Source organism: Anolis carolinensis, chromosome 4 (genome assembly GCF_035594765.1).
Source record: "Anolis carolinensis isolate JA03-04 chromosome 4, rAnoCar3.1.pri, whole genome shotgun sequence".
Taxonomy (NCBI): domain Eukaryota; kingdom Metazoa; phylum Chordata; class Lepidosauria; order Squamata; family Dactyloidae; genus Anolis; species Anolis carolinensis.
The window spans coordinates 50324534-50350557 of record NC_085844.1 but is presented as its reverse complement, the minus strand read 5'-3'; the positions used below and the strand labels follow the sequence as shown (position 1 = coordinate 50350557).

General features: G+C 37.6%; 1 protein-coding gene across 5 annotated transcripts in view; it reads left to right on the top strand.

Annotated features, from left to right (window-relative positions):
- spidr (scaffold protein involved in DNA repair) overlaps nucleotides 1-26024 on the top strand; it is a 212047-nt gene that overhangs the window by 184400 nt on the left and 1623 nt on the right. For 2 of the 5 annotated variants that reach the window (XM_062979351.1, XM_008114866.3), the window contains 7 exons: nucleotides 1852-1939; nucleotides 5616-5759; nucleotides 5852-5911; nucleotides 18361-18571; nucleotides 21120-21272; nucleotides 24188-24281; nucleotides 24791-24905. In XM_062979351.1, the coding sequence (XP_062835421.1) occupies nucleotides 1852-1939; nucleotides 5616-5759; nucleotides 5852-5911; nucleotides 18361-18571; nucleotides 21120-21272; nucleotides 24188-24281; nucleotides 24791-24905 (865 nt within the window). Of the gene's footprint in view, nucleotides 1-1851; nucleotides 1940-5612; nucleotides 5760-5851; nucleotides 5912-18360; nucleotides 18572-21119; nucleotides 21273-24187; nucleotides 24282-24790; nucleotides 24906-26024 lie in introns of all 5 variants that reach the window. The other 3 variants (XM_008114867.3, XM_008114865.3, XM_062979350.1) reach the window with 2 other exon arrangements.

Below are 26024 nucleotides of genomic sequence, written 5' to 3'. Positions count from 1 at the left end.
GGATTTGTAGTGTGGTGAGATACCAGTACACATTGGCAGAAAAGGCTGAAGACCTTGTAAAACTATAGCTCCCAGGATTCTACAGCATTGAGCCATGGCTATTTAAGTGGTGCCCAACTGCATTAATTCTACAGTCTAGATGCACCCCTAGAGCAGAGGCATTTCCTCTTGGATCTATGCATCCAACTAACTGGCAAATGTGAAGCATACCCACTCTCATAGATCATTTCTCCGTCACTGATAGTTTTATCTTCCCTCCTTCACAGATGCAAATAAACTTTCTCCTTTCTTCTCCTCCCTGAATTTATGGCATGTTTCTAAGAACTGCTGTTTCATCTTTGTCCCTACTGATAAAGGTCCCCACAAACACTCTAAAGCTCTCTTGTCTAAGCTTATTGAGGCATTTTTGCTTGCCTTTCTTTCTGCTTTTCCTCTCCACTTCAGTTTCTCTGAATTTTTCCTGTGCCTGATACGTTTTATGTGGTTTTATTTTACTTTATTTTATTTATATTCCACTTTTTGTCTAATGTGGGATTTGAGATGGCCAATGACATGAATCTGATCAGTAGTGATAGCTACTTTTTACAAGTTACCACTGTTCAGACCCAGAAGATCTTAATTTGAGTGAAATTATTTTGCTTCTGCATGTTGAAAACAAGTGTAAAGCAAAAGATGTCTTACATACTGCACAGTCATGTCATATCATGGTACAGGAAATGTTTTCTCTTTACCAAGGGTGCATCTACACTGTACAATTGATGCAGTTTGATGCCACTTTAACTGCTATGGCTCAATGCAGTGGAATTGTTGTAGTTCGACAAGCATTTGGCAGAGCAGGCTAAAAGCCTTGTAAAGTTATAATTCCTGTGATTCTATAGCATTGTGCTTGGGCAGTTAAAGTGGTTTCAAAATGCATTACAGTAGAGTCTCACTTGTCCAACATTTGCTTATCCAACATTCTGGATTATCCGATGCAGTCTGCCTTTTAGTAGTCAATTTTTCTGTAGTCAATGTTTTCAATACATTGCGATGTTTTGGTGCTAAATTCGTAAATACAGTAATTGCTACATAGTGTTACTGCGTATTGAACTGGTTTTTCTGTCAAATTTGTTGTAAAACATCATGTTTTGGTGCTTAATTTGTAAAATCATAATGTAATGTGATGTTTAATAGCCTTTTCTTTAATCCCTCCTTATTATCCAACATATTAACTTATCCAAAGTTCTGCCGGCCCGTTTATGTTGGATAAGTGGGACTCTACTGTAATTCCAAACTGTAAATGCACCCCAAGTCTTTCTGTAACCAGGATAAATTCAATGAACTTTGTTCATAAGCCTGTGCCACTTTTATTTCATTAATCACTCGACTTTACAAATGGAGACAGTTACATGTTTAACCATAGCTAATACTTAAGGAATAATGCTTGAGAATATTGAAACTACATAGCACTATGAAATATTCAGATTGTCTTGCCAGTATTTAAGAATCTTCTCCTACCCTTAGCAAACATATCTACTCAGAAGGGAATTCTAGAGGACCAAACCCAACATTAGGTCTGCCCAACAGAAATCAGTGAGACCTAAGTTAGTTGTAATTAACAACTCCTATTCCAACTGATCTATTCTAGTTAGCATTAACATTGGAGTTCATTCACTGTGTTCGATAGGACTTTTTCAGCTGGTGAGCATGACATTTGGTTACAATCCTTTACCTGTTAGCAAACCCGACTTTAAATAGGCATGTTGCTTGTCATGGTTGCTGTCTTGATTATTTGTTGCTTTTTCTTTTGATATAGTAGTCTTAATTCTGTAATTAGATTGCACCATATTTGTCTTTTGTTTATTTCCAAAGAGTCCTGGGGCTTTTTAGCCTAATAGAAAGTTTGTGGCCTCCCCAGTTGCCTCTCAAAGTTCCTGGCCGAAGTCAAGAGAATAACGTGGTAAGCTACTGTTTCAGCTCCTCTCTTTCCCAAATAAGTACTTACTTTCACAAGTCAAAGAAGACTGTTGGGCACCGTGTTACTCTCTCTAATTAAATCCTGAAAGTTCTGTTTTGTGCTTTCCTTTCGCTGAACAAATCCTCACTATTTTTATGGTGATTTTTCTGCCACTGGGTGCTAGCAGATGGGGCTTTTTATCATGCAGTTGGCTGCTTCATTCATGGAATTTTACAGACATCTACAAAGCATCTTCCACTTTTATAGCCCTCTTGTGTTTTTCCACTGCTGTTTAAAAAATAAAGAACAAAAAAACAGAGTGGGATAGTTGAAGTAAATTCTTTTCCTGGCGAGTTATTGATCTGGAGGTGTCCATTCAATAGCATAACATTGTGTGCAGGAAATGTAATGATCCCATTCTTGGGGAGAAACAGATGAATCCCAAAAGGGAATGTGCTTGAGATTTCCTAAGCGAATTCAGAAATAAAATCAAATATTCCTGTAGGTTGGATGTGTCTACACTGTAGAATTAATGCAGTTTGAAACTACTTTAACTGTCATGGCTCAATGCTATGGAATTGTAGTTGGGTGAGGCACCAGCACTTTTTGGCAGAGAAGGTAAAGACTATGTAAAACTAAAACTCCCTTTATCCCATAAGGCTGATTGATGGCAATTAAAGTGGTATCAAGCTGTATTAATTATACAGTGTAGATTCGCCTTTAGCCACCACTAGAATAAGAGATTCATAAAGTCTTCTCCAAATCTGCTCCAAGATGTCTTCAAACAGGGATGATGTTGGATGAATTTTACTGTCTTAAAAATGCTTTCATGGGTTCATGGTGACTTAGGACCCAGAATTTAACTGTACTGTATATCAATAATGCTAATATATTATATTACTCCCTGTCTCTCTAATAAGATTTTACACATACATATACACACATAAATATAGTTATGTGCAGCATGACACCATGATTATGGTGTTATGCCGAACTATATTTAATTATAGCCCATATTTAAGAACAGGTTCTTCCGACATACCTTCCAAATAAAAGAAGTCAACAGCAATAAAACTGCAATAAAACATATAACAGTTAAAAACATCAAATATTTTTTAAAAAAATTAAAATCTAAAACGGTCATACCAAAAGCATAGTTCTGAAAGTATACCTACAAAATGATCAAGATTACCTACAAATTAAACAAGATTAATTGAATGGTTTGTGGTTGTGGAGCATTATAAATAACTTTTGTAACTATAAAAACTACCATATGATTTTATATAGACGGTCAATAATGACATGAAACTGTAGGTAAGTCTTGTTGCTTGTTATATAATACTTTGGGATTTATGAGCACAAGGAAGAGCAATGCTATGCAAGCCAGGGCATGTTTCGGGGGGAAGCAAAAAAGCCAATAAAGTAGATTATGACCATATTGGCATCTATTATTCAGCAGTGTCGGTAAGCTAAGTACTGGGTCCAAAAAGAAGAAGAATTGCTAGTTTTGCCTTGTCTGGGAAGAGAGAAGTAGATGCACATTTTATCGCAAGCCCTCAGCCAGAAAATTGTTTCAACTTCTTCTGGATAGTTGAATCTTGTTTAAGTGAATAAGAAAAAACGTATTTGTGAACTCATAGGTAACAAATAAGAATACAGGCTGTTTCTGTTTAGTAGTAAAAAAAAAGATTGTAATTTGTTGTTTTGACAATTGACAGACTTTTGATGTAGAAGTTTTGAGATCTTCCAACAATTGAAGTTTGAAAGTGAGAAATAGAGGGCCAGTGCGATGCATAATGGGAGCTGTGATCCAGCAGATCTAAATGGTCAACAGTTATTTGATCTTATTTGAAGATAATAATAATAACAACAATAACAATAAGGCGACAGCAGGATTGAAGAGAAGCAGCTAGAAAAGCTGACATGTTATGAGGATTTAAAGATCGAACTGCAAAGATTCTGGCACAAGCCAGTAAAGGTGGTTCCAATGGTAATCGGAACACTGGGTGCAGTGCCTAAAGACCTTGGACTGCACTTAAACACAATCGGTGCTAACAAGATTACCATCTGTTAGCTGCAAAAGGCCACCTTACTCAAATATACACACATTATGAGTGGTGGGGGGGGCTCCTTCTTTGGAGACTTTTAAACAGAGGCTGAATGGCCATTTGTCAGGGGTGCTTTGTGATTTTCCTGCTTCTTGGCAGGGGTTTGGACTGGATGGCCCACAAGGTCTCTTCCAACTCTATGATTCTGTGATTCTACTCGCCGATACATCACGCAGTCCTAAACACTTGGGAAGTGTCCGACGTGTGAGCCAATACAACAGTCAGCATAGTGATCTTGTTTGCTGAATACTAATCTTGTTGTGTATCAAATAATATAATAATAATAATAATAATAATAATAATAATAATAATAATAATATATTTATATTCTGCCCTCTCTACCCAAGGGGACTCAGGGCGGATTCACAACAAAAGATAGCAAACATTCAATGCTAGATCCAATTCATAAATATGAAACATAAACAACCATGTCCTTAAGAAACAATATCCACAGCCAAATTCTACCCAAAAAATTAAATAATATAATAACCTATCACTTAATCTACATCTAACATAGCCAACATTCGTCATAAAAGATCACTTACTGAATGTTTAAATTGTATTTGTAGTCTATTTATTATGTGTATCACAGGTTTTTAAATTTTTTTATAATTTTCATTAGATATGTTGTTTGTTGATTATGTTTATTTTCTATGGTTATGTAATATTTTTTGTCAGCGTGTTGTTTGTCGTTTCGAGTCTGTTTCCGAAGAAAAGCGGGATAGAAATAAATAATAATTAAAAAGTCATTGTGATACAAACTTTATTTAATCATTGGAAACCAATTCAGTTTATTAGAAATACTGCAACAAACTCCATTTTTGGATTGAAATGATCTGTGCAGACTGGATTTACAAAAAGAAAAAGAAAAAAGGAGCAGAACATATGTTTTCTTTATTCATAATTCATTTATGATTCTCCTTGAAGATTCCCTTTTTATGGTGTTCAAACAGTAATTCCCAAGATGAATATTATATCACTTCTATATCACTAAAAGTTAACTAATACCCGTGGTTTTATAGCCTTTTGAAATAATGGATATTTGCTTTGAATAAAAAGATTTGGTCTCATAACAAGGAGGAAGAGAGAGAAAGAGAGTCACGTTGCTTTGTGTTCCAGTAGTTATGTTTTCTATTGTCCGTTTGCTTCTCAAAATGTTAATTTGGCAGCATTCGTGTTCCTCAGTGACGCGGCGTCATCTGTTTATTGTCAAATTCACCCAAGTGCTAAAATTCCCAAATGCCACAGAAATCATTTGAAGGCGCAGAAGTAATAAAATCCATCTCAAACATGACTACTAGGACAAAGACCATTTTTGTAATTTGTCGAATAGTTGTGTTTTCTTGTATAAGGCACTCATGGACATAAACATACCGGAAAGTATACATGAAGGTTGTCCCTCTGACCTTTTGGGGAGCTGCCAGTGCCAACTTTGCCTTAAAAAGATCCCCTAAAATCTCTGCTTTCCATTTGTTTTGATGAAGGTCTTCCTAATCTATTTCTCCAAGTAAATAAGTTTAATACAGAGCATTCATTTTTATGACTGCAGCAATTTTGTTTACTTTAAGCAGATTACAGCTGATATGCCTCCTCCAAGTTTCTGTTACATTCTTGTTGCTCCTTTTGGCCAAAGGCACATTGAGGTCGATGAAGGAGAACAGATTTCAAATTGGTATTTCCCTCCGACTGTGCAAAGTTTCAAAGAGATTCTGCAGGTATTTTATTTTTGATTTCTCTTTTGCAAGTTTTACAACTGATGTTAGTATATTTGAACTTACATATTTGGCCCATTTTAATTGTATTTCAGACGAGCAAATTACATCAGTGTTGCAGCTTTTGGGCACATGTTGTATATCGAAGACTGCAGGTAATTTTTCTTTTTTTGTTAGCTTCATAAACCTTTCTTTACAAATGATGTAACATGTAGAGTCAGCTCAAAGAGCTTTTCTTTTTCTTCGCCCTTTTTGTATTTTATTTTCTAAACTTGACAAACTGGAGGATTTTGCCTCTTTCGGTTTGATGACAAGGCACATTATTTGTCTTAGAAACACAAATCCCTTCAAAGAAATTATTCTTTTATACTGTAGTACCAATTTGAATACAGGTGCATCCAGACTAATTGAAAACTACCTGAATTTCTTCTTGTTTCTTCCAGTGTTGTTGTAGTTGACCATCTTCAAGTTCTTTCTGACTTATGGTGAGCCTAAGGCAAACCTATCATAGGGCTTTCTTGGCAATATTTGTTCAGAGAAGGTTTGTCATTGCCTTTCTTTGAAGCTGAGAGAGCGTGACTTGGCCAAGGTCACCCAGTGGGTTTCTGTGACTAAGTGGTAATTCGAATTCTGGTCTCTAGATTCATATTTCAGTCCTGGGTTAAAATAAACGGATTTGAGGAGCTGGCATAAAAAGACTCTGACTGTACCAGATGCCAACAGAAAATATTTTCAGATTTTAAAACATGAGTATAGATCTCTAAAATAAAATTGGAAAAATAAAATTGGAAGGAAGAGGAACAAAATCAAAGATTATGTGGTTCATCAAATCAGTCTAGATATGCATTAGCTGCCCCACTTCAATTTATCTTTCTGTCTTGTTTTTAAATGCAAATGGCATGAGATAACAGGCATTTACAATATTTAGAACAAACCATGGTTTGTTCATAGTATTCAGTAGATATCAGAATAATCTTGTTACTAGAATAGGCCCCTTCTACACAACTGTATAAAATCCACATTGAACTGGATTATATGGCAGTGTGGACTCAGATAATCCAGTTCAAGGCAGATATTGTGGATTATCTGCCTTGATATTTTGAGTTACAGTATATGGCTGTGTGGAAGGACCCAGAGTTTCTCTCTCTAAATTTTTGAAAATTGCTCAGAATGAACATTATCAACATCTCCTTTGGTAAAAAGGAAGAAGTAAAACATGCATAAATATCAGGCTTTTTAACATTTGAGAAGGTCAGATAGGTAAATGAATCTACTGAGGACCCTGAGATAGAGTTAGGGTTGCTGTTCAAGAAAACCTGCATATTGTGACTTCCTTGTGAGATTGGTTTCTAGGGAGGAGTGGTATAAGATAATTAAAGAAGAGATTTTAAACCTCTGAGATTGCAAACTAAATTTAGATGTGCATTTGAGAGTTGTTTTTCCCCAATGGCTTGGTGTGACATGACATACTTTCAGGAATAGTTAAGTTACATGAATAATCATATAATAAGTGGGATGCAGTAAAGATGTTCCCCCCAAAGATTAAGTCAGTAATTCCAAGATTTTTCAGGGAGCTTACATTTTAAATGCTAAGAGGTCACGTTTTTTAGAGGAAGGAGTCTCCTTCTTCTCCTTCCTACTTTTAAGGAGAGGCTTACCACTTCTTCAAGCAGCAATTTGGTATTTTGCAGTGGGCCAAAGAAAACTTGTGTAAGAAATGATGCATTGCCATAATGGAGCATCCTTCCTAAGAGCATTCTAGGCTGGGCAGGAGTGAGGGAGAGGATTGCCCCTAGACCTAGCTTTAATTTGATAGCCCCTTTATTGAGCCACTAAAGTGTAGTGGTTGAATGTTGGTCAGGACTCTGGGGAAGCCAGGGTTCAAATCCACCAAATGACCTTGATCAAGCTGCATTCTCTCAGCCTTAGAGAAAGGCAAGGACAAACGCCCTCTGAACAAATTCTGCCAAGAGAACTCTGTGATAGGTTCAAATTAGGGTTGCCATCAGCCAGATATTACTTGAAGGCATACAGTGTGTTAAAGCGCTTAGCTGCTGAACTTGCAGACCAAAAGGCCTCAGGTTCGAATCTGGGGAGCAGGATGAGCACCTGCTGTTAGCCCCAGCTTCTGCCAACCTAGCAGTTTGAAAACATGCAAATGTGAGTAGATCAATAGGTACCGCTCCTGGTGGGAAGGTAATGGCGCTCCATGCAGTCATGCTGGCCACATGACCTTGGAGGTGTCTATGGACAACACCGGCTCATCGGTTTAGAAATAGAGATGAGAACCAACCCTCAGAGTCGGACACGACTGGACATTAAGTCAGGGGAAAACCTTTACCTTTACCTATATCATACAGTAACAACAAACCCTTATAATCGAATGTTTAAAAAGTGTAAATTACTAACAGTGTGCTTTTCGCTGCTTCGTTTAGAAAAAAAATGGGCACTGCCTTTCTTACTCTATACATGCTTTGAGAGTTGTCCTTCCCATTTGATTCTTGACCTATTTTAATAGATTATATTAAATATTGGTACCTGTAATATATTCATTAGTCCTGCTTTCAGTATCCTGTTTTAAATCAGTGGAACAAGTAATAAAGATTCTGCTGCAAGGTTGGTAAATGTTGTTGATCTGTGCCTTCAAGTTGTTTCTGACTTAGTGGTGACTCCATCACAGTGATTTCCTGGTAAGATTTGTTCAAACAGCATTTGACTTTGCCTTTCTCTGAGGCTTAGAGAGTGTGACTTGCCCAATGTTGCCCAGTGGGTTTCCATGGCCGAGTGGGAATTAGATCCTTGGTCTCAAGTGTCATAGCCCAGCAGTCAAACGAATTCACTATACATGGGCTTCATGTAGCTTTCCAAATGTTGGACTACACCTTTCAGCATCACAGGTCATTGGCTTTGGAGCTTAAGGCTGATGGGAGTTGCAATCTAGCAACTTCCAGAAAAACCTCCCATGGTCAGCTGTAAGTTTCAGTGGCTGTAATTGAAGTTTAACTAAGTTTGTCCTTATATTATAATCATAATTTCATTAGGTGAAGAGTGTATTTATTTTCAGTTACATGGAAAACAATGGATTGCTATATTGCTACAGAAATGTGTTTTTGGGTGGAGTTTTTCTGTTTATTAATGTTACTAGTGAAAAAGAATAAGTAAAAATATTTGCAAAGTGTCATAATATCCCAGACCAGGCATTACCATAGTGTCCTTGAAAAGGCTTTATACTATTGGTGAACTGAGCACGTAACATTGTAAATAATTCCAGTTACAGCCAAATGGCAGACCATAGAGAGATTTTTCCTTTTGGTATCAACAAGGGCAGATCCTATTGCCTTCACTACCCTGACACACACTCAAATAACAAAATGGTTTATATTTGGAAAGCACTGTTATATAATTACAGGAGAGATTGTTGGAGTTCTTAAACCACTATAAAACCTGAGCTACATTTGACTTTTCCCTCCCTCTGTCCCCTAAGAGGATTTTTAATAGTTGTCTTTGTTATTTTCCTGTTTTCCTTTCCAGCAGCTGATGTTTCACCTTCTTTTAAAATGTTATATTGCACTGTGGGCAATTGCCCAGCCATCTTAGTTATAAAAACTGCAGAGGGGGCCCCTCCAAGGACTTTTCATTCGTCAGCTCCAACAAAATGTGTTGTATTGAATACTGGAGGCTTAAATGGCAAGGAGCCCATTAAAATGAAATCTAAAATGTTCTCTTACAATCGAGTCCAGTTAACCATGTAAACAAAACCTGATCCCAGTATTTTAGATGGATCTTTGCGAGGTTACAGTAAGGATACCGAAATAGCCATAGGGAGATTTCCATTTGCCCATGTCCCTTGCTTCCATAGGAGTCAAGGCCTCCTGCAGTGAAGCTGAGGCTGTCGAAAGTGGGAGAATCACACTAACAAAAAGGGGATTTGGACACATGGAAGCCAATAACTCTGCTCCCCAGAAGTGGAGATCATGAAGCATTGGACAATTCTTTTATTGTTGTGGGAAGATTACATGGGGAACTTTAAATACTGTGGGCTAAACTGAATGAAGATGTATTTAATTCTGCCAACAAACATTTCATTAGACAAATAGGGGTTAATGGGGGGGGGCGTTGTTGAGGGGAAAAAAGAAGGGAAATGGGGTGGGGAAGCCACGTATAAGCTGACTAGTGGGAATGCAGGTAATATTGTCAGGAAAACAAGAAAGGCTGTTGGTTTATTTGGATATGCATGTATATTTGGATATTCATGCTGCCACAGTTGTGCGACCTAAAATGATCTGATGCAGTGACCATGGTAGAAATTGCAGTTTATATTAAGGTGCATTTGGTGGGGGAATAAGTATCTTTCAAGACCAATTTGAGTTCAGATTAAAACAGGTGAGTATTACATTAATTGGGGCAGGATACTGCACACTGGGACTGGAACATTGTGCGGATTCTGCCCTTTTATTTTCTACTTAATACCATTGTCTGTAGTTCAAGGCCTCTTCTAAAGAGTGGATTAGTCCTTGTCTGAAATAATAAGATTTTCCTTTTGTGGTACATATATTTGATGGTTACTAAAATAGCTGTCATTGCGTTTGTAGAGTAATTGACAGCTGACTGCATCCCATTTGATATAAGCAAGATAAGTCACAATTCACTTTGCTTCAGGCTTTTTGTGCTCTTGACATTCTTTTTTGTGTCCCCTGTATACAAGTGCTTCATATTTGGAAGTATTTAACATCCAGGGACCCAAAGCACCATCAAGCTTTGTTTAAATTGGCTTCCATTACTGTGTACATCTGGAAGTTCTTTTAGTTGCAGCAACTAGGTATTTTTCAGGATGTTGCCTTTTCCCTGAAGGATAGATGTGTTGAAAAGTTGTAGTACTTTCTCTATATAAAGAGTAGGTTCACATAAAAAGGATCTTTTCAAATCTAACTAGTGGTATTTTGTCCAGCATAGCCCTTCCCACACTGAACAACAGGATACTCTGGGAAACTACACGCAGAACTTGTCCACATCATATTAATGCTGGTATTCAGTGTCATGCTGGCTCTGAACCATGTTTTGGAAGCAAATGCCACATGGTATTACATGCTGAGTAAGGAAGTTTTATTGTTATTGTTTTTTGGAGGGCCAGAGGAATGTGAGTCCTATCATCAGCCTAAATTTGAACAATCCACACAACAGATAAATTTTCTTGTAACTACAGAATGGCTGTCTAAATGTCACACACTTGCGAAAACACATTAATTGTTACACATACTTACGTGCCACCAGTTTCCCCCTGTAACACACTGCCAAATATATTGTTTAAAGCTGAAGCCTCCAATACAACCACATCTGGTCAGACACAAGACAAAGGGTGCATCTACATTGTCGTATTAAAGTATCTTGACAACAGTTTAATGGCTATAGTTCAAAGCTATGCAGTCATGGCAGTTGTAGTTTTACAAGATTTGTTAGCTTTCTCTACAAATAGTCGCCGGTTTCTCACCAAACTACAACTTCCGTGATTCCATAGCATTGAGCCACGGGAGTTAAAGTGGTGTCAGACTTCATTAATTCTATAGTATAGATGGATTCAGTCTCACAGTTTTTGGATTTGCAACTGGTATTTCTCAAACTACAATATCCACATAAAGAGGTGAAGAAATTAACAACTCGTAATTTCATAGTATTCTTGAAAACCCCTCACAGTTGCCTCACATTGGATTCACATCTGTATACACCACAGTCCTTAATCTTTTCTTTGATTCAATTTTGCCATTTTAGTCCCTTATGTGTATGTAAAGGCAGGATTCATTTTTCTGATCTGCATGTCTTTATATCTCTATATTATCAACTGCATTTACCTTTTTCTGGTTCACTCATCCAATCTAGAATGAAACCTATGGAACTTTTCAAGTCTTTATTTCCATCCATCTGAAATATTTGGTATCATCTATTAAACTAGGCACTTCACTGCTCGTTTCTTATTTCACATTTTTATGAATAGTTGAGAACCACTGGTTTCTGCTATGTAAAAGTCATTTACCAAAATTATCTCTCAGAAGTAAATGGAAGCATTGGGGAAACTTTTCCATTTGATTATTCAAGTATCCAGTCCTGTGTCCGCAATAATACACACACTTAAGGATGATAAATGGATGTGATGGAATTACATTCTGAATAAACATAGAGAGCAAGGGTTTTTGGTGAATACATGTTTTGACTCTAATACATCAAAAACTTCAAAGTGTATGATCCACTGTATTAGGGAAAGAGATAACAAGAAGGGCAAATTCTTCAGTTGTTCCCCAGTTTCATCTCTCCAAGTGCTTTCCAGCTATTCTTCTGCTGCCAGTAACAGAGTCGCATGATACACTTCTTTCCATCTTAATCCTTCTTCTTAAGGCTTCCTGTTCTGCTGAATCTTCCAAAGGAAAAGCCATCAACATTTAAAAATTAATCTGTTCCCTAAAGCAGCAGATTAATGTAATTGTTCATCAGAAAACCTAATGAGTCAGACCATATAAAGGTTCAGTAAAGCAATAATGTGGAAAACTGGGGTATTGTGTGGTTTTCGGGTTGTATAGCCCTGTTCTAGTAGCATTGTCTCCTGACATTTCTCCTGCATCTGTGGCTGGCATCTTCAGAAGATTCTGAATATGCCAACAAACCCATTTTAAACAATATTTCTAAGCAGTTTATATCATACTTAAAAACATATATCAAGCCTTTTACAATCTCTAAATAAAATACTGCTTTTCTAAACAAACTATGGTCTTGTCTCACTTCCAAGACTATAACTTATCAATTTGACCATTATCCTAATTGCCCACTCTATTTATGTAGTAGTGAAAGATATTTCTGTTATTAGAAATACAGTAGAGTCTCACTTATCCAAGCTAAATGGGCTGGCAGAAGCTTGGATAAGCGAATATCTTGGATAATAAGGAGGGATTAAGGAAAAGCCTATTAAACATCAAATTAGGTTATGATTTTACAAATTAAGCACCAAAACATCATGTTTTACAACAAATTTGACAGAAAAAGCAGTTCAATACGCAGTAATGTTATGTTGTAATTACTGTATTTACGAATTTAACACCAAAATATCACGATACATTGAAAACATTGACTACAAAAATGGCTTGGATAATCCAGAAACTTGGATAAGTGTTCTGGCGTTGCCTTTTAAGGCACCAGGCTCCATTTCTTGCTAAACTGGTCTTCTTTTCCATTCGCTTCCCATTCTGCTTTTTGCCCAGGCCCTTTTCAGTGGATCATACTTTTTGTATAGGCGAATGGAGGTGTTACAGCCTGAAGCCAAAAATGCAGATAGTTGGACTCACACCTATCTGCCCCTCCCTGTGCATTTCTTTACAAAAGATATATTCAGATTCAGTCTCCTTAAATTAAGTGAGCAAAACATGTGCTCTATCGGGGATCTTCACAGGTCATATTTGTAAAAAAAAAAAAAAAAAGGTGTGGGAAAGCAGGGAATGTAATAATTCAAGTATGCAGAAAACACACAACAATTGTATTACAAACTTTGTCGCTCATCTGTAAGAAAATTCCCAGTTGGAAATAGCAACTTTAAAATAAAAAGAACACTTTTGAAAGTATCAGACTATGGGCACAAAGATCCATGGTGAGAAGCCCTGTGCCATTCTCTGTCAATCCCACAGTCTGCCCTGGCAGCTAACATTCCCAATAACACATTAACCAATGATAATCACCCCAGTTAAACCAAATTCAGTCATTGGAGCTGATGGTAATGGATGATTTTTCTAGTTTCTAATGTTTAACATTATTGAATTAATTTTCAAACCTAACTCTCCAGCCTTTGGGACTTTTTGGACACCCCCACTGACCACGCTGTTTTGGGGATCCTGGGAGAAGCAGCTTTTTAAAAACTCTGAGAAGTGTTCGAGATTTGGTCCTGAACTGTGCTTAAATTGCAATAATTCCAGTTGATAGAGATTCCGATTGGGAATATTTTTCTCTCGACAGTAAAATGTAACTAGCAGAGGCTACTTGCAGGATCAGAATCATGCAAAGTCAATCATAATCAAAAACGGATGGAAAGGGAAACTTTTTAGACATCATGTGCTACTAAGCATTTACAAGGTTAAAAGTAGGATTGTAACTTGATTTGATTAATCATCTTGTTGAATCAAATTCTTCTGGGTTTAACCTCGCATTTTAAGGTGCGAACAGGTTGCTTGTTTGGTTGTTTGTTTGCTTAACTTTCTCATCTAGACTGATGGAACATTTTAGTCCCCCAAAGCCATATTTTGGCTCCATCTACACTGGCATATAAAATCCAGATTATTTACTTTGAACTGGATTATATATCAGTGTAGACTCATATAATCCAGTTCAAAACAGGTAATCTGGGGCCCCTTCCACACAGCTGAATCCCACAATATCTGCTTTGAACTGGAACAGATAACCCAGTCCAAAGCAGATATTGTGGGTTATTCTGCCTTGATATTCTGTCTGATATGGCTGTGTGGAAGGGCCTTGATTATCTGATTTGATAATCTGGATTATATGGCAGTGTAGATCCAGACTGTTGCAAATTTGACACAGATTATATTTTGGATCAATTTGGAAGTGGCAGCTGATCAAAGCAAACATTCCACTTTGAGTGAACATGTGTTTTCTGGCTGTGCCTGATTTGAGTATTGTTGAATACCTTAGATTCTGCACCCACAGACATTCCAGTGGATATTTTATTCCCTGCAATACACTGAAACTCTCATTGGGGTCAACAAAATAACTCAAATGAAGTCACTCAGTGCAATGCTTAAAAAAAAATCTACTTGGAATGGAGTTAGTGTATGCCGAAATTTTGGTTTAGTGGTTTTGCAAATTTCATTTATTTAGCCAGTTCAGATTTTTAAAAATCTCAATATTCTAGTTTGAAATACTTCACAGTGGTTTAAACAGCTGCAGGTCAAACTTCATATCTTCCAAAACGAGTTTGTAAAAAATGTACTTGAAATGAACAGTACAAATTGGGTATTTGGATGCACGTACCTATTCTAACCATTCCAGCAATAAAATGTCATGGCTGGGACTTGTTTACTCCTTCATTCTTTGCTAGTGTGGATTTGTCCTTCACCCAAGTCTGATGCAGTAGAAAATACGAAAGGGAAGACCTTGGTTCAGTTTGAATTTCTTTTGTAGGGTTTTTTTTTTTTTTGGATGGGGAGGGAGGCTGTCCAAACTATGTTCTGTGCTTCATACGTATATCTTCTTTTAAAACGACCAGTGCTGCTTCTGTACTGGAATTTAATATCTCCAGTTCTTAGTGAATTGGGAAATTGCCTCTTTAGAGCCCCTTTTATTATTACTCGTCAGAATAAGTATTGTGGTACAAAAGAAAAATGAGGAAATATCTTCCGTCTGTGCTCCGGGGGAGCCGTTCTGTCGCCTAACTCAAGCCTGCTGCTGTTTCTCTGTTCTGTCCTTTCTGTTCAGAACAAACTGACACACATACAGGGAGATGATGGGTTTAAAATTACTTGCAGTTACTCACATTTTGGCTAACGACCTATTTGGTCAGAATCTAAAGCTTTGGCCTTTCAGAGGTTTAATGCTATTCCTATGTGAGATTTTGAAAACAAATAAATAAATTCAGGCTTTCAGTGAACCTTTCAAGTTCTCTAGTTGCAGACGTTCTGGGACATCTTATGTATATCAAAGTGAAAATGTATCTATGTATGTATTTTTCAAGATGGTTCTGACATCCAGAGATCTCTATGACTCCCGCAAGCAATAGATCCGGACCAAACTTGGCAAACAGACCCACTGTGACCAACTTTAAATACTGGCCCGGGGGGGGGGGGGGGGGGGGGATGACAGTAGGAGTTGTAGTTTACCTACATCCTTATGCATTTTCTAATGGGACCATTCAGAAAAACCAAAAACAAGCAATGACTTTTTCTTTTCTTTTCTTTTCGTGTCAGGAGCAACCGGAGTTGCTTCTGGTGTGAGAGAATTGGCCGTCTGCAAGGACGTTGCCCAGGGGACGCCCGGATGTTTTGATGTTTTACCATCCTTGTGGGAGGCTTCTCTCATGTCCCCGCATGGAGCTGGAGCTGATAGAGGGAGCTCATCCGCACTCTCCCCGGGTGGGATTCGAACCTGGCAGCTTTCAGGTCAGCAACCCAACCTTCAAGTCACGAGGCTTTTATCCCCTTGGCCACCGGGGGCTCCTTATGACTTTTTCTAATAAATAGTGTTAAAAATTAGCTAACCCAGGCATTGCCGGGTGTCTAAGCTAGAAGCAGTAGCAAAGTTTTGAGCTGAAGCTTAATTGTTTAAGACAATTTTTATCACTCCTACTTTCCCATATTCCTTTATAAGGCTATTATTATAATAATCAGGAGTAGCCTTAAATGGTTAGAACTGCCAGATTATAGAATGAATGAATGGCTTTATCAGGCTATTGCAACATATTGATACCTTTTAGGAGAAAAACAAAAGAATAATCTCGTGTTATAGTAAATGTGTGAATCCAAATGAGTTGAATTCAGAGATAGAGCATATAGACAGATCTAGTGGAAACAGACTCTTTCCCAAGCTTGGTTTCCACAGATGGCTGTGTTGGGTAAATTCAAGAAAGAAAAAACATTTAAAAATGTAAAGCAGCCACAACAACAGTTTTAGCAGTTCAGAAGCTTCTTGAGCATAGTAGTAGAGCGAGTGAGTTTTCTGCAATTACAGGATTTGAGTCAAGTTTTTAAAGTTCCAAAAAACTTTATCGAAAGAACTACATTTCTATATAGAAAAGTTAGGACCTAGCTACTATATAGCTTTCTGGAAACTTCTTGTCTCTCCATGCTCACAGGAGAACAACAAAGTGGATGGCTCAAGGGCTTACCATGCGGTCTGGAAACTGAATACAAAGAGGCGTATCCCTGGGAAGTATCAGTTTAACAAACATAAAAAGGGGGAAAAGAATAGAGAGACAGGCAGACAAAGAAGGCAGCTAACTCATCTGCCTATCTATTTCCTTGGTGAGGACTTTTAACTTGTCCAGGATGTGGTTGAGTGAAGGATGCTACTTAATGGGATGGGACTCTATACAATAACTAAAGCAAGATGAGGATTTACTCTCTCTTCCTTAGCCCTGTCTTTCGAAACCTGCCCTGTTTAACAAAGTCCTCTCCCCCATTGGTTGGAAGTTTTTGACAGTCGCTATGAGCTTTCTTTGGAGAGAACATTTGCCTCCACCAATGCCATTGTCACTTGCCTAACTTTGGGTCATTAAATCCCTTAGTTTTGTAAAACTATTTATTGATCTCTTAAGAAAGACAGTATTTGACATATCATAATATCCCAGTGCCTGATACAGAGGGATGTCCAAACATTTGTGTGTGTGTGTGTGTGTGTGTGTGTGTATACACGCACACGCACACATATGTATACACACACACACACACACAAAACTGTATTAATATTTCAGTCTCAAACTATGCAAAAATAATTTGGTGTTGTATAAATGCTTATACTGTAGAAATAAAATTAAACTACGGCAGTGCTATAAAAGTCTACTCAAACACAAATCAGAAGAGTCTAATAGGTCTTACTCCCAGGAAGATGGATATAATACTCTAGCATTTGGCATTTGGAGGAGATGGCAATGGAAACAGTTGTGAAACCTGGAGGTAAATGAGAAAAAAGATTTTAGCATGTTTAATCTGAACCAACTCATCAATATTTAATTAATATGGTTTTCAAGCCTGTTAATTAAGAGTCTTGTTATTGGGCAAGAACTCATTGTAGTCTGGGATCAAGCAAGATAGTTCGTCCTTTCGGTTTTAGCAGTGTATTATTGTTCCTATCACAAACATGATATTCATGTTCCTGAAGAAGATATATTTGTTTCTCCCAGTGCCTTTTATGAATCATCAAGTATATATGCATCCTTGAGAAATGTTGCAATTCATCTAGGAAGAAAACCTCCAAGTTTAGACTTATAGCAGTTTTCATCAAGGGAGTGGGACACTTTAATAATCCAGTAGTATTTTTGTGTATTTCCTTGCTTCAAAATGTTCTGACTTCAATATTTATCATTACTTGACATCATACATGATGAGTGCTTTTAAAGCCGAGAAATGTTTGTGGTGGTAATGTGTCTGGAAATCCTTATGCAAGCTAGGAAATGATCATTTCTATCTAAACCTTATCTACTGCTTCAGTTTAGAGCAAGGCATTTGAATGGCCATCTAATGCAATGCAATGGGACACCTGCGATTATTTGCTGTTTCAAGAGTATACAATGTGCGGTTTCTATCATCATATTTTCCTCACTTTCACCCTGGCTTTTAAATCCATTGAGAGGCTTTGCTGGAGTCTTATTCCAGCAGTTGTTGTAATTGTTACAGACCTAGTATTCAATGCTATGCTCTAATGTTGTGACACAGTCAAGTCCTACATCATATAAGATGAAATCAAATTCAAGCCCACTGAATTGAAGATTTTGATGTCACCACCTAAAGTGTGGCTAAGCTAAATTGATGAATAGCTCCTCTCCAATCCTGGAGGAAAAAGTTGTTTTTGTTTAATTGCAACATATGATTTGGACTTTCTGTTTTTTCCTTTTAAATTCTAGGAAAAGAGGAGCACCCTGTCAAGCCAAACACAAAGTTGGCTGTTTGTGACTGATTTCTCCCTGCAGAGAAAGGTGGAGGTTGGTCCTGAGATACCAAAAATTTTGCCCATCTCAGTTGCATCAACTTGTATGGTTGATGGGGAAGTCATGGAGGCACTCAAGAGCACATCCCCCTGTGTTGTTTTCTTCAAGGATGCTGTATATGGGAATGGTAAGCACTAGGCCAGGGTGATACATTTTAACTTTTATGGATCAACACCCAGAAGCTCCCAGTGATCAGGAAGGGGCTTCTGGAAGGCCAAAGATTCTTAAAAACTGCAGTAGAATAAGTAGAAACAAGCAAACTTTGACATATCTTTGTAACATTTAACTTGAACAGCACATGCAAGTTGTCTTCTTCAACTTATAGTGCTCTTCAGTTGCCAGTATTTCTTACCTTGCACTTTCTAACGCAAATGTGGTATAGTTCAGGTTGTCCTTTACAATGGTATCAGTGGACAAAAGTACCAGCTTGCCTCTATTATACAGGTAGAGAATCCTGTATCTGGAAATCCAAAATTTGAACTACTCTAAAATTATCTACATGGATGGCTATGGGACAAGTTGACACCACTTTATCTGCCTTGACTCAATGCTATAGAATCAAAGGAGATGTAGTTTGGTGAGACAGTTTGGTGAGATGTAGTTTGGTGAGCAATACTATTTTGCAAAGAAAGCTAAAAAAAACTTGTAAAACTACAATTCCCATGGTTTCATAGCATTGAGCTATGGTTAAAGTAGTGTCAAATTGCATTAATTCTGTTTTATGCTCAAAATTATTAAAATTATTGTAAAAATTACCTTTAAACTATGTGTGTAAGATGTATATCCAACAGACATGATTTTATGTTGGCAGCTGGCTCCCAAGATATTTCATGTATGTGTATGTATATAGTGTGTGTGTGTTATAGATATTCCAAAATCTTGGGGGGGGGGAATCCAAAATGCTTCCGATCCCATTCAAATTGTAATGCCATGGTTTTGGTAGGTTGCAAAGTTTGCCTAAAGTTCATCATAACTCAGAAATTATTTGCATGCAAAATAGCAACAAAGATAATTTAGAATTTCACTATTTGTATATGATCACATCCAATCATGTTTTAAAAGAAAGTTTTTAAAACTAATAGGGAAAATTGTGACCTATGTGGCCTTCTAAAAAGAATTTGTTTGGCCTGTCTTTGAGTACTTTTCCCATCGTCCACCCCCCCCCCTTTTTTTTTTCTTTTTTTTTTTTTACAAATATGTGAATCTAAACCTTCCATACAATGCTGTTTCTGCCAACTCAAGATATTTATTTATTTATATCTATGGTCTGAACACATTTCTCTTTAATAGACAAAGTGTCACTAAGAATGGAGTTGTATGTTTCATTTCTGTCATTTATTTATTTATTACCCTATTCTTCATTTCAAAAAAAAACTCTGAGAAAACTTCATAGCACAAAAAAACAAGTATCTTATAAGTTGTAAGATTTGTGTCAAAAGCAACCACTATCTTCTTTGCAGTCTTACAACTGAAATATATGGCACAAAAGGAAAAAGAAACGAGGATGGAAAAAGGAAACCTATCACATCCCGACACCATTTCTTAGCATTATAAAATTTTTACAACATGTGATTCTACTAGAAACCAAAAGACGCTTATCCCTCAGTAAAGCTGACGGAGTGGCCTGATGGAATTTTAATTGCTTATTTAATTTAGTATTATGTACACCAAGTGGTTGCTGAGAATATAATGACGTGTAATACCTACCTATCTACAATGTGGATTAGACACAAAACAGGATTTATATGTTATATGCAAAACAGAACGGAATAATGCAGTAGAAGACATTTTCTTGGCAAGTTGTTTACATTCAGTGCAAACCAAATAATATATGTTGCTAAAAAGGTGGGAATGTAACAATGTCCATCCCACCTAAGAAGAAAACCCTTCTTCCAAGAAAAGTCTCATATTTTTGAACAGCCTAAGAGCTTTGTTTCTCTTTTGCATTTCTTAGTTTCTTAGTTCCTGTTTGTTTTGTTTTCAAATTGCTTACATTGCCACAGTGAGTATTATCATAGTAAGAGCCCTTTTTATTAAATCTGAGCACAATCTGGCAGCATGCCTTTTGTATTATGTTTATGTATACGACCCTTCTGCAGCCGTCTAGAATTAAAATCAAGTGTTGTGCCTGCATGTGCTGGAAAGAATTGGAATTAGGTGCTAATCATGTTCAAGAGTAAGTTAATCACTGCCTGATAATGGCCTTTGGTCATTGTGAACCTTTTGTTGCATTTGAGCCACTGACCTACTTGTAAAAGTTTCCTGTCATGTTTCCAGACCCACTGACTCATCCACGTGACATGCCACTGGGCAAAGGTTTGGTTCTCCTACTTTGGGGAGCAAAGTGCAGCATGTCTAGCCTCAGGACGGCTTGGCAACTGCAAGGACCAAAAAAATGTGTATGGGTGGGGGATAGGGAGGAATCACGCAGGAAGCAAAAGCCTGGTAAATTTCCTGCCCTCTAAAAGATTGGATGCATCAGGACAGTTTAGGTTGGAAATTTCTTTCCTTAACAAGGGCTCAGCATGTGTTTCACTTTGAAAGTTCAAGCAAACCAGACTAAATTGAGTTTGACGAAAGGCTGACTAGGAACGTTGTCTTTATTGGCTCAAGACAATTAACACGGTCACCTTTTTCCTTGTTACTGTAACTTATCAAAATGTCTTTCTTGGCAGGTAGGATTATTTGCATTGAACGTACCGTTCTCTTGTTACAAAAGCCCCTTTTGTGTAGGGCTGCTGATGCTGACATCACTAAACTGCCTGGTCCTGTCGAACTTGATGAGCTGGATTCTGCAACCCAAGCCAATTCCATTTGTACTGTAAGAGGTTAGTGCAAGCTTTTTTTCCTAAAGCATATCTTGCCTTGTTCTTTGCCTGCTGGAAACTTTTATTTTCTTTTTTTTTTTATTCCCTTTTTTATAATGAGCGCATAGGCAACAGGCAACTTGTATGTGCCCTAAAGTCGCCTGTCAATTTATGATGACCCCGTGAACCTCATAGTGTTTTGTAGACAAGGAATATTCAGAGGTAGTTCTGACAGTTCCTTCTTATAGAATGTAACCTACGGGACCTAACAATCCTGTGACAAAGGTTAGGTTGAAAGTGCATGGGACGGGCCCATAATGATCCAGTGAACTTCAGGGCTGAGTGGGAACTTCAACCTGACTTCCCTTGGGCTCCATTTTATACTCTCTGCATGTTATTACATTGCCTTTTTTTCAAGTATAAAACTGAATAATAAACAGCACAGAAAAAGTGCGTGTTAGGAACAAGAGATTGCTGTTTCCTATTAGAATAGCTTGAACTATATCCCTTCCTGGCTCTTATTTGGTGTTTACTGGCAAATAATGCTGAGTATTCTAAATGTTTCCACTTGCATTTATGGGGGGTTTAACCCAGCTTTATATATGTTTGTAGTATCTATATTAAATCGGTTTATAGACTTGTTTTGAAGATGTCAGTGCTTTCGGAAGTATTTTCTGCTTTGCTGTTTCTAATTTCTTTTCATTTCACTTGCAACCTCTCTGCAAGTGCTAATTAGAACACGATCTGGACTATACAAGCTGGCCTGCTCCTTTACCTATACCCTAACCAGGTTCTTCGCTGAATTTGAGCCCAGGTCATATATAGAGCCGGTCCACCAAAAGGCATATTCAGATGAACATAGCATATGGTTACAAAAACATAGTCCGGCTGACTTATTACAGATGTAAACAACTCAGATATTTTAAGGTATTCATCCACTATAAATATAGGATTTTTTTCTAATTGCAATTTCACATGTGCGCCAGTTATTATTTTTGGACTGTGTCCAGCATGTGATCTTCCTTGGGTCCCTTGCTGAGGGCTCTGTTTTCTTTTGTAGTATGTTGAGCTCTAAATGTCCATCCACCATATTCTTAGTGGCAAATGACATTGTTCCCATCTTCATTTGGAAAATTACTCATGAGGGATGTATTACGTATTACATGGATGTTTACTTATAGTTCACATTTCATCATGCATAAACATTCATTCTAATAGGTCCCACACAGACAGAAGCATTGGCCCTTTAAATCAGTGGTTCTCAATCTGTGGGTACCCAGATATTTTGGCCTTCAACTCTCGGAAATCCTAACAGCTGGTAACTGGCTGGGATTTCTGGGAGTTGTAGGCCAAAATACCTGGGGACCCACAGGTTATAAGAATCACTACTTTAAATTCAGTTAATGGTTAAGTAGGAGCGGGAGAGAAAATGGGCCACTTTTAGTATCTTGTCAAATTGGGCCATTTGGAAAAGCACTAAAGAAATAGCCTCAAGAATGACGTTTACCCAGAGAATGAGTCTTGGACAAGTCATAACATCTCATAGGCCTACAGCATTATTGCAAGGTTAACTGAGCCAGCATAACATTGTGGTTTGGGTGTTAGATTGAAACAACAAATACATTTGGATAATGATATCTTGGCTTAATGAGGAATCTGAAGCATCAAGTTCAAACTCATGCTTGGCCATGGACACCTACTGGGTGACCTTGGGTCAGTCACATTCTCTCAATCTCAGAGGATGGCAGAGGCAAACGTCCTCTGAAGAAATCTTCCCAAGAAAACCCTGGATAGGGTCACCTTAGGGTCACGATAAGTTGGAAATGACTGAAAGACACACTACAATCATAAGCTGAGAGAATCATGTACATGCCATTTTGAGCATTCTGGAGGGAATGTGATAAATCTACATGCTGCCCTTAATCTTCTTCTACCTTTTGTTGTGTTTTGGCTTTACGTGTGAAGTGAAATGTTCTTTCACAGGATCATTATATCCGAAACCTCTGAAATTCAGTCCCAAAGAACACAATGTCTTAAGCAAGTTGCTCCCTTTTCCTTATCCTGCTATTATATGAAACCAAGTACTCCTGCACTGCTGTCTAGCCAATACCGATGGACTTCGCCATTCTTAGTTCTCCAGCTTTTAGTTTATCAAAGGATTGAGTGATTCTTGGTCAACACAGCAGGGATTATCAGGTGATGGGCTCCTGACACATATACTGTAGACTTGCCAATGGTATTCCATTTACTTGCAGGTGGCCAAGATAACCCATTTGTATGCTTGGCTTCCAAACAGTGCGACATCTTCAGTATTTATTGCTTTGCTAAACAAATTATCCATTGTCCTAAATCTTTTTACTAGCCTTCCCATAAAATTCCCAACATACTTGATTTCTAATAGTTAGCAACAGTGTTTGCTAGTGATCCAAATATCACTTTGGCCTTCAGTTCCCTAAAGCCTTCGAGTTGTGTGTCAGGGTTTGGAGGTTGTTCTTTTTTGTTTTGGCAGATTTGGCTCTCAGTTACACAGATATAAGGGACAACTCGTTGCTGTTAGATCCGTGTAAATGTTTTGAGAAAATTGTCTTATCCTTCCCACCCTTGTGTTTTTCAGTATCAGATTGAAACAACAATTGCATTTGGATAATGATATCTTGGCTTGATAAGATAAAATATAGATGAGGCATAAAGCATGCATGTAGCCCATGCCACTGAGTGAACAGACTTGAAAGCTTTCAGATAGTTCTGAATTTAATAGAAGGTGTTTTATTACTATACCTGAGATTCTCCTTTTAGTTTCCTTTTTAAAAAACAAGAGTTCGGGGTTTTTTCCCCCCAAGGAAGAAAGAATGATAATACAGCAAGCCAAATAGGCACAAATGTCAAAGGTAGTCATAGTCAATATGTATTTATGTACCATTTCCCTTTTACTTCAGGCGTTATTGTGGGAGTTAATGAAAAAACAGCTTTCTCCTGGCCTACATGTAACAGATGTGGAAATGGGAAAGTAGAGCAGCGTCCACAAGACAGGTAAGGACGTGTCAGTCAGAAGGTTGATAAGGACTATCCTTGAAGGCACTGTACATTTGGAATCTCGGAAATCTTTTGATGAGTTCTTCACCCAAAGGCCATACTTCAATCTAGCAGTTTTGTGATAAGAGGGCAAGATGCACAGCTCATAGACCTACCTCGTTTTGATCAAGATGTTGCAGTAACCTTGTTTTTAATTTCATGCAGAAGGAAAGAAAATGTTTTCAAATATGAAAGAAATTGATATCACTTGAGTTTTAGTCAGCTTCATCCAACGTCTGATGTTTGTTTTGTCTGAAAAGCAGGATAAAAATTCTGAATACAAAGAAATGAACCCTAAATTGAATCACTAAATTTTCTAAGCGCATGATTGCTAGTCAGCAGAAATACAACAGGAGATCAACAGGACTTTGTTAGTGGTTGATAATAGGGTACTTTCCACATCTGACGATTGTTCCACGCAGTACTCCATATACAGTATAATATGTACCTCTTCTGATACATTTCAGAGGGTTGCTTTACTGCAATCAATGTTGTGAAGCCATCATTTCACCAGTTGTCAAGATGCATCTAGAAGTCTTTGTGCGGTGCCCATCCCGACCATTATGTACTGTAAAAATCAAGGTATGAAAAGGAAATAGTTCAAGTTATTAGAACTGTTAGACCATGTTGAGACTCTTGTGTGATAGCTGAAGATATTAAAGAACTTCATTGGATTTTGGTATTCTGAACAGGCCTCTGTATCTTTTCATGATAAGTGCATTGTCTTTTGTGCTAAGTTCTCATTGATGAATTATTGAAGAACTATCACCATGGAGATAAAGTCTACCCAAACCTGCTTTAGATTGTTATAAAGAACTGGATTGCTCTGTGGACTGATCACTCATAGAATCTGGACTATGTGAGCTTAAAGATCAAAGAGCCAAAAGTATTTGCTGGAAGTCCATGTAACGAAAGAAACCTTACTTAAAAATATCATACATTCCCAATTTTTTATTTCATACCTTATAAATCAAGTATGGCATCATTTGGGCTGTCTGCAGTTCATGGCTGTTTTTTATGACTTAAGAGTGTAAATTTGGTGGAATAGCAGTACATACCACATATGTTCTTTCAATGAGAAAGCATGTTTCGGATAAAGTAATACACGTAGTTGCTCAATGCACATACACAGTTTCTGATGTTATAGCACCGCTGATATTTGGTGGAGTCTTAAGACTGGAATCATTGATATTGATCACTAGTCCTATAGGTTGCACTGACATTCCTTTCTGGAGTAACTGTAATTCTGGATTGATAATATCATTCCATCATGCCTTAAAGATTCTGGGCAGTTTGAAAGTTACTTTTTATCTTGTTTTATCCTTATAGCAGCCTTACCAGGATAAAAATTAGTACGTGGCCTAAGAAGAAGCTGCTAAACTTCATGATAATAGTAAAACCATGTCTCGTATTCATGTGTGGTGAATACTCTTATTCATGAGCCGTGGTGGTGCAATGGGTTAAAGCCTTGTGCTGACTGAACTGCTGACCTGAAGGTTGGGTAATGACCTGAAGGTTGCTAGTTTGAATCCATGAGACGGAGTGAGCTCCTGTCTGTCAGTTCTAGCTTGTGGTGACGTGAAAGAAGCCTCCCATCGAACACATCCGGGCGCTCCCTGGACAATGTCTCTGTAGAAAAAGCAAATAAAACTTTCATCCCAAAGGAGAGTACAGATTGCAAGGGGGTTAGGTTTTTAATTT